The sequence below is a fragment of the Cyprinodon variegatus genome, unplaced genomic scaffold (assembly GCF_000732505.1).
Source record: "Cyprinodon variegatus isolate N-32 unplaced genomic scaffold, C_variegatus-1.0 Scaffold480, whole genome shotgun sequence".
NCBI classification, from domain to species: domain Eukaryota; kingdom Metazoa; phylum Chordata; class Actinopteri; order Cyprinodontiformes; family Cyprinodontidae; genus Cyprinodon; species Cyprinodon variegatus.
Window position 1 is genome coordinate 110,838 of NW_015150933.1, and position 9,540 is coordinate 120,377.

General features: G+C 38.4%; 1 protein-coding gene across 1 annotated transcript in view; it reads left to right on the plus strand.

Moving 5' to 3' along the window:
• Nucleotides 1-9,540, plus strand: part of cep170b (centrosomal protein 170B) — a 28,807-nt gene that overhangs the window by 5,619 nt on the left and 13,648 nt on the right. Inside the window, exons 3-7 of the mRNA XM_015389909.1 lie at nt 1,698-1,787; nt 3,553-3,631; nt 4,645-4,703; nt 4,903-5,059; nt 7,416-7,544. Coding sequence (XP_015245395.1) covers nt 1,698-1,787; nt 3,553-3,631; nt 4,645-4,703; nt 4,903-5,059; nt 7,416-7,544 — 514 coding nt within the window. The remainder of the gene's footprint in view (nt 1-1,697; nt 1,788-3,552; nt 3,632-4,644; nt 4,704-4,902; nt 5,060-7,415; nt 7,545-9,540) is intronic.

Here is a 9,540-nt window from a genome sequence, read left to right on the forward strand (position 1 = left end):
ACTGGGTTGACAACTTTTAAAATCGAAGTTCTAAACTTTTTTTTTTACAGAGGTACATTTTTCCATTAGTCTGACTACATAAGTAACAAGTTAACAGGAGGAGCTGTGATGAGGAAAAATGATGTTTAAATTCTATTCCTTTTAGGCCTCCAGATAATAACGATTGTGAGCTTATTTTTTTCCTTTATTGTCCTTTATCCAGTATTTGTTCGAGCAAACACCTGCTAGAAAAGGATAGATGTTAGTTTTATCTTGCTGATGTCCAAGGTGCTGTTTTACAGTTTTAAATGTTTTTGCTAAGAGGCTAGACTCCTTTAGACCCAAGGTTATTTCAACAATCCTTGTATGTGTGGAAAACTCTCTACTTTGTGAGAATCCCTCCCTATTCTTAAGTAGTTGGTGAAATCCTGTGGGACCAGAACAGGCAGAAACATGGCAAAGGCTGCATCTGTTCTCACTTGCATGGACTGATAAATGCTGCTTGAATGACAAGCACCAACCTAATTTTGGTGATAATATAAGACTCAGACCTTTTTTTTTTTTTTTTCAATAATATAGACAACACATTGCTCTCCAAGACTCTTCTCCCCAGAGCGCCATCTTCTGTATAATTTTAGCAGCCCATTACGCTAGTTTTGGAGAGCCCAACACAGGATTCCTTCTGGCCTCCATTCAACTATTCTTTCATAAGAGCTAGATTTGTGAAGTGCATGAAAAGCTGTATTAGTTTAAACTATTATTCCTTTTAGAATGTCGGTCAATGTCTGAGCCACTGAGATAATTTAGCTCCTAATGTTTCATTCTGTTCTATATTCACATTCATTTTTTTAGCCAAGTTGTGCTGAAAAAGAGCAAGAGGAAATCTTGTTCAACCATAAGAGAGCAGATGTTTTTTCTTCTAAAACCTGCCTAGATCAATGAGTTGTTTTCTAGCTAAGTGGTCTGTCCAAGTTGGCCAATCATTTAGTCCTCTAGCCCCATTTGTAAGACTTTTTAGAAGTGCACATATAAACTGCTAAATCCATATTAAAGTTGTTTTTGGACAATACTTGCATTTCTTTTCTTGCATCTTAATGGGCCGTACATGCACGCAATGCTTTATTCATTAGTGCATTCAGCAGCAATGCTATTAGATAACTTTCACATTAAGTTTTATTTGTTGATAAATATTTCTCTTCGTTTAAATTGAGACCTGTGTGACATTTGCTATCATTGTGTTTTTACCATGTAAATTGAAGAAAAAGAAATAACGGCAATAAAACTCAGCAGGACAAACTGGAGATCTGTTAGGCTGATGTTTAAATAATCGGCAATGACATTAAAAACCTATTTTAATCCATCTCTAATGCATATCGCTGAACACTGTGGATCCACTTCCACCTTTGGCAGTTTTAAGCAAGTTTTACGTCCACAGAAAGCTGCTTGATTATGCCTTTCTGGTTTCTTTGTAATCTGATTTGAAATAATAGTTTGGAAAAGTCTGAACCCATGAACTGAACTCACACATGCCTCTTATGAAGCAACATTTATCTTTCAATCAATCAAAATAGTTTTCCAGTCATTGTCCATGTCGCACAATACATTTTTGTCGTATTATTTGATTAGTTTTTAATTTTTTTAATTTTATTTTTTAGGGTTTAGATGGACTGGAGTTTTAACAAACTGCTTTCATTTAAAGTGTCTTACTTGTCTTTCAGTCACGCAGTGTGGACAAACAGCATGCTGTGATCAACTACGACTCAAACAGAGATGAGCACATGGTGAAAGACCTGGGCAGCTTGAACGGGGTGAGTTACTCCGTCCTTGGCGTCACACTGTTGTCAGAGGGCTGAAATCCAGCAAACTCTCTTCCTCTGGAGCCAGGGCTCCATTGTTTGTAACTCTTGGGCCTTCTCCTGTTACTGCTGGGTTACCACCTCACTGCACTAACTGAGCTCCAGAGTTGGGGAGTATAAACTGGTCATTGTTGTCAGTGAGTGGTTTTTGGGATCCTAGTAACTGAAGCCAAAACAAATCGGAGCAGAACATGGAGACCTGGAATCCACCAACTGGTACCTTAATTTGCACACAGGAGAGGTTGTCTTTGTTTGCTATCTTTCACTTGTTTCTCCAGAGGTGCCCATGGGGAAAAAAAACACTGTAACCCTTGTTACCAGATCTTCCTAGACATAGAAGGAAACCCAACAAAGTAAACAATAAATTTTGTGTTTATTTCCACCTCACCAGTGTTGAAACTGCTGTTACATAACATAATCCCATCTGCTGGAGGATTAGTTTTAGTGAGAAATCAAACATTCAGGACTAGACCGCATGGAACAAAGAATTAGCCTGTTTATCCGTAAGCTGGCACATGAGCATTAAATCTGTGTGAGTGAAATATATACTTATTTTTACTTCTTTTTTACAACCACACAATTCCATGTCTTTTATCAGGATTTCATGTGATAGACCAGAATAAAGATTTGCATGACAGATGAGTAAAATGGAAATTATTCCGCATTTCTCACAAATAAAAATATCTACCTCTGTGTTAGTACTTTGTAGAGCAACATAAACACCCTAACACAGGAGTTAGTTCACAACTGGTTCACTAGTCCTGAAAGTAGGGGAATGATTTAGTTTTCAGAATATTCTGATCACTTTCTTTTTTCGATTGATTCTCTAAATATCTGCTTAATATTTAAGCCTACCGGTACTTTTATACACCTCTGATTTTTTTTTAGCTGCATCTTGAAGAAAATCAGGTAAAATGCAGAAGAAAAGTTGCACAGACTTGTACTACCCAAGTTAGGCCTGGGTCTTCAGGAGAACATGCGGGTCTCATGCAGAGTAATGCAGTCTGTGTCTGTTGCAATAAAGCTTCCATTCTTAGTAACGGCACCGCAGTGACAGAATAAACTGTCAAAAAAGATTTTATAAGGTATTGCATTTCCAATCTCCTGCAGGAAAACATGGCCTTCTGTCCTTCCAAGACCCTGACAAACTGGGCTGCAAATAGTTTTTCCCGTTATTTTAAAACCTATTTAGAAATATGGCTTTGTAGACCCAATTATCACTACAACCCGTTAACAGTATGTCTTTATCAGCTTTTTATATGCAGGGCTATCATTTTTCTTCAGCTGAATTTGATTGAGCATTTCTCTTGCAGAAGATTATTATTAAGATTTAGTTCTTTGACTAGGCCACATAAATATGCTTTGAATATGCTTGCTGTATGTTTATAGCAGCTGTCCTGCTGGAAGGTAAACCTTCACTCTAGTTCCAAATCTTTAGCAGCCTCTAATGGATGGCTGTTTCTTTCACTCATCATGATGCTACCACCACCATGTTTCATCATAAGGATGGTGTGTTAAGGGTGAAATCTTGTTAGTTTTCTGCTACATTGCTTTTCATTTTATCTTGTGGGTGTTTGAATTAAGGGGAATGAATACACACAAACATCACGCTTTAGCAAGATATTTGTAAACGTTTTGAAACAAGTATAGTTTTCCTTTAACTTAAATCTAATATATGCTTGTAGTGGCGTTGTAAAAGCTCTGTTTTGTTTTGCAGACATTTGTGAATGACCTGAGGATCCCGGACCAGACTTACATCACTCTGAAGCTGTCCGACGTCATCCGCTTCGGTTATGATATCCTTTTTCATTCATAGATGACTCTGACTCTGCTGTTGTTGCATTAATCCTAACGGGTGTGTCGTGTAATTATTAGACAACGTTCTTTTTCCTCTTTCGTTACTGCAGGTTGAGTTTAGGATTTGCTGCACAAACTGGTATGAGCAGATATGTGTGGAGGTTTTTCTGTCTACTTAAGCAATAATTCTCCACGTTTTATATCTAGGCAAAATGTTTAAAGGCCCTTTGACCCTTAGGAAAAAAAAGTAAAGAGTGGCTGACTTTAGTTAAGATAATTGCAAGAGAAGATGCATTTAGGTGTGTCTGGTGTCCTTCAGAACAACTTATGATCTCCCATGTTTTTTTTATATGTCTCTCACTGAATAAACTAGAATGAATTGCTCCAGTTAAATATTTTACTTCAGCCATGACTGTGTCAACCGATCAATATAATGGATGACATTGACTAGAGCAAAAATCTGTAAGCATCAATATTTTAATGTTATGTTTTATTTGCTTAACTTTTCAGCAGAGGTTCCAGCTAGTTTCCTGTTAAACACTGGCTGTTGGCTGTTTGTCAGAGTTTATGGGATATTTTCTGTTTTAGGACCATTTTAAATTGTAAAGAGGTGAAAATCCCAGTAGATCAGCAAATTCTGAACTACTCAAACCACTCTGTCTGCCACAAATGGCCATCCTACTTTCAAAGGTGTTTAAATATCCCCTTTGTTTTAAGTTCTGCAAGTCCTTTTCCCCACATCTAGATCATAAAGGTGCATGATTCGGAGATGGAAGGAAAAATATATTCTGCTTTATTCGTAAAGTTATTTGGTTTTATAAGGACTCTTGCAAAAATGTCTGGTGTAACAACAAATTCAAAAGATGGGAAACTACATTAGCTGACATCCTGTGAGAGCGCTTTAAAGTTAAGGCAGATTTGAACTTTGTATATTGGTTGTTTCTGCAAAGCTTATCTATATTACAAAACTGTTGCACTGATGTAAATTTGATTTCTTTAACTTGTTCTGTACATGTCCATGTTTATATTTTGGAAAGGAGTCAACACAGAGTCCCAGAGGAAGCTCTTAAAGTAAGGAATACTGACATCCTGTCCCTTTTCTGATTTAAAGTGCTTTGGTAAAAACGATGAGCTTATTTGCTTGGTACTGAAGTGTTTAGCCTGAACGAGATCCTGTTGGATATCCTCCCTTATATGTATGAGAATGGTTCACATCTGTGCTGATTATTAGCCAGAGGTTTCTCATATCCTGCCTGCTGTCTCTTCCCAGCATGAGAAGTACACCAGCCAGCTGCAGCTAAGCATAAAATCCCTGGAAGCCAAGTCCAAGGAAAAACAGCAGCTTCAGAGATTGGAGAAGAGCAAAGATACCATTTCCAATTTTAAACTGCAGGAAAGGACTGAGCGTAAGGCCCAGTCGCTCACAGGTAAACAGCACATCAGATGCATGTTCGCAGGAAAGCAGTTTGCATCAAGATTACAACCGTGTTATCGCTTAAGTAGAACAGTTCCAGCTTATATGGATTTGAATATCCTGTTCAAATACCAGGAAAGAGGAAGTCTTAGTGAGCCTCCATGAGCTGATCAGCTTTGGTTATAGATCCTCTGATAGAGGATTGCACGTTATTTTATTTTTTTTTAATTAAGAGCTTCCCTGGTGTGAGATTAGTCCGGCATGGGAATATAGAGGCTGAAGCTGCAATCCTGTGAGCAAAGGAATCGATCTTGACATCCCAGGACTGGCAGGAAGAGTGAGTTAGTAGTTAAGGACAAGCTGCCTTATCTATGTCAGACATGCCTGACTGCTAACATAAGTGGGGGGCCACAGAGATTATGGTTTATTCGTGTTGTGGAGAGCCTAAAGGTTTCTGCTTTTATCTAAACTCTCTCACGTTCCTCTCTTAGTTTCACTCATCTAATCCTGTTGTATAGTGGGAACAGTGAGACAACTGTCTACTCAGTGGAGGCACTTTGTGAATAACACCCATTCACACTAACCTAGCTGTTGCAGTTGTGGTTTATTTTCCAACCCGCTGCTTCTGCTCTATAACACGCCCTCTGAATTTGGTGGGAGAAACTTCCACTGCTTAAAATAGGACTTTCTCCACTCTAACCTCATGTTCTTCTTTGGAATTGCAGCACTGGGTATAATTGTACTGACTGTCGCTAACAGTGACCGTAGAAGCCAGTCATTGCAATCTCTGAATGTTTTCACCACTGTGGTGTTTGTCGGTCTCTGTGTGGTTACAGTCAAAGCAGCAGTGTACTTTGCTGCTTTTAGCCAGCTCTCCACAGATAGATAATCAAACTAACCTTCGCCTGTCTTTCTGTGTACTGCCACAACAAGATAAGGACACCATCCCACAGCTCGCCTGAGAGACTTAAGCCAAAGTTTCTGCAGCAAATGAACACGTCCTGTTGCTCATAAGCAGTTTTTGTGGGAGGATATGTAGAAATAAAGTCTATTTGGTACGAAGCCTGCTTTAAATATCCCTGTTGACTTTAGGCAAACACATTCCCTACAGATGAATTTCCCCTACATCCCAACATTTTTTTCCTACTTTGAATTGGCTGTGTTAGTCTGGCTTTCTTGACCACTGAAAGAGCTATTGTGTTTCCTCTTCAGCGTGCTCGTACCCCTTTCTCCTTGCAGGATGTGGAGGGGTTCCAAACCTCCAGCCGCTGCAGGGCAGGATGCTCCAGCTGTACACAGTTTGTGGTTCAGTCAGGCCTGCTTTACCCCATAATGGTTTAGAGGCCGTTAAAGAGAGCATAAGTTCTTTTAAGCATGCTCTTATGCAATATAATATAAGTACATCTGTACATTTATTCCTTTTTTCTGTATATCTGTTCATCATCTTTTTTTGTTTTTGTGGGTACCTCATTGAAGCATGGCTGCTCCCCAATAAATCATAATGAAACTTTGGGTTCATGCTGAAAAATATTAAGAACTTTGCCAAACTGACTTAAAAGAGATGGAAATGTTTACATTTTTCCATGAAAACTCTTTGCTTTGTCTCCAGTTGGTCATGTTTAAAAAGTGCTCCTTCTGATCCCCTTTTTGTTAACAGTGATAACATAGCTCAGGAGTGGGCGCTTAGCTTTGCTTGAACATGTTTCTCAAGCTAAAACAAGAGGCTTGAGTAAGTGGAGTGGAGTTGGTAACCTGCCCCTGTACTCGTCTCGTCACCGTGTTTATGTATTGTTGGATGTGTCCAAGGCAACAGCGGTGTGTTTCTGATGCCTGTGTTTGAGGAGGCATATTTAATCACCAGAAAGCTGTGTGTCCATCTGCAGTACCCACCCAAAAAAAGCAACTCCTAGATTATCTGGTGGATCCATGATGGGCTTACTGGAATGTGAGTGGTTACATGGCGAATCTGACTCAATACCAGGAAAGGAAAACTTCTTTGTATTGCAGTAGCAGGAAGAGTTTAAACCCCAGAAATAAGATTCTTTTTCTTTTTTTTTTATATGTATTTTGCTTTTATATCTGATTTTTTTTTGCAGTTTCTTATTTTTGTTATCTCATGAGATAAATTACATGTGATGTTTTGCATGATAGAGCTGATACAACTGTTTAGTGCCTCTATGATTTTTTTGATTGTATGTCAACAGATCCTTGTGACCTCTCTAAATAATAGTTTTCTTCTTCTAAGTTTCCCGATAATTCAAAACTGTGCCACTATATTATCTTGTTCTCCCATCATAAGTCCCTTTGCCTGAGTTTATGTTGTCTGGTATTTTTTAATTTGTTTAGATTTTTGTGTGTTTGTCTGCTAGCTTCCACTGATTCTCCAATATCAAAGCCCACACCTTTGTATGGCCAACCGTCCTGGTGGGGGGAAGATGAGGAACAAGCCAACACTAAGCACAGCAGAGGTGGAAAAGTGGCAGAAGATGAGACTTCAGGTAAGAAAATGTGTTTTTATTTTTAAACGGCGGTGATAGACCGTTACACCCTGCTGTTAGCATACCATGGTGATGCAATGTAAAAAATTAAACTGTGACTTAGCATATGTTATCAAATTCGAAGATGTTATTGTATTAAGGGAAGAAAATGTAAACGATGATAAAGCGAACTGCATTTAAGTTTGGAAAGTCAAGTTTTTAGCAGCAAAATCTTATTCAGTTTGAGAAACTTTTCCTCTTTAGTTGGATTAAATTCTTTCACGAAGACCTCAGCTATTCACATCATTCCTAGATGGTTTCTCCGTTTTCCCTCCTCTGAAACTGTTCTTCTCATTTGGATTAAATTAATCTTTCCAGCAGAAAACCAAAGGCTTTATTAGAGTCTTCCACAGATTTTGGGATATTTTAGACTAAGCATAGATGTTTTCATTGTAAAGAATGCCTTCAGTCTTTTAATGCTTCTTAGTCCAGACCTGTTAAGAATACTAGAGATTGACTTTAACTTTTAGGTTTGATTTATGGTAAATTTGCAATGTTGGGTAATATCCAGTCGTCTGACATATATTTATTAACCTAAAAAAGTGAAATGTGGTCGATGGAACTGTTTCTCACAAAAAATGGAGACATGTTTTCTGTAAACATGATAATTTATTACTTAAACTGTACAGGATTATTCTCATTTAAGGTTTAAACAAGATTTGTTCAGTGACAGCTTTAAAAAATAAATTGATGTGTTATGTTTGTGCTACCACTGAAGTATTTCAGCTAAGCTGTATTGAGAGGGATTTTTCACCTAGCCTGTGAAGCTCTCTGCCTGTCACACACAGATGGAAGGTTTTAAGCCTCGTGCCTTTTGCTGAGTGACAGTTTGGAAGTGTTTGCTGTGCCAATGGGCACTAACTGACTACTAGCCTCGTGATGGATTATGACCCTTTAAGCTGCTGAAGGGGGGAGGAAGGGTCAGTGTTTCCCTTGTGTTTCCCAGAGTGAAACAGATTATTACCACTCAGCAGCCCTGGACTCTGTGCTCCTGAAGTGGTATTTAGAAATATTCAGCATCGTTTGCTTTTTTTTGTTTAGTTACAACAGTTAGTTGAATATTTGATTGTTTTGTTTTGGCAGAATTTTAAACTAAGGATGACTTGCCCTTTATTTAGAGATGCAACGACCGGACCAGTGGCCATTAATCATACTGACTTTTTAAAAATCTATGATCAACCTCATTTGGCCAATATAAATTTATATTAGGAATAATCAAAAGCATAAAAATATTAATTTTGACCCTCTCTACCACCAATAGTGACTAATTGTTATAAGGAAATTTAGATATATTGAACTCTGTATGCATAGCAATATCACTGCATACATTACTGATTTAATTCAATTCAGTTTATTTATATAGAGCCAATTCACAACACATGTCATCTTAAGGCACTTCTCAGAGACAATTCAACTAGATCATACAATTAGATTGGTTTAAACATTTCTAAGGAAAACCAGCTGATTGCATCGACTCATTGACTCTACAGCAGGCATGCCTAAACTCGGTCCTCGAGGGTCCCTGTCCTGCAGGTTTAGGTTTCCCTGCTTTAACACAGCTGATTCTGATGATTGCAGTTCAGTGAAAGCCTGTTAATCGCCCATCACTGAAAATCAGCTATGCTGAAGAAGAAAACCTCTAAACCCTGCAAAACAGCAGCCCTCGAGTACCAACTTTGGGCATGCCTGCTCTACAGCAATCGCTCACACCAAGCATGCATGCAGCGAAAGTGGAGAGGAAAACTCCCTTTTAACAGGATAACACCTCCAGTAGAATCAGGCTCAGTGTAAGAGTCCATCTACCAAGGCATTGGGGGTTTAAAGAGACAGAGGCAGGCATAACAAATTAACATAGAAGCACGGTTCTATAATTACTTTCCATGTCAGTAAAGGTAATAGGTCCCCCTTCAAACACTGTAAAGCAGGTGCAACTCTATAATTAAAGGTGTTGATAGCA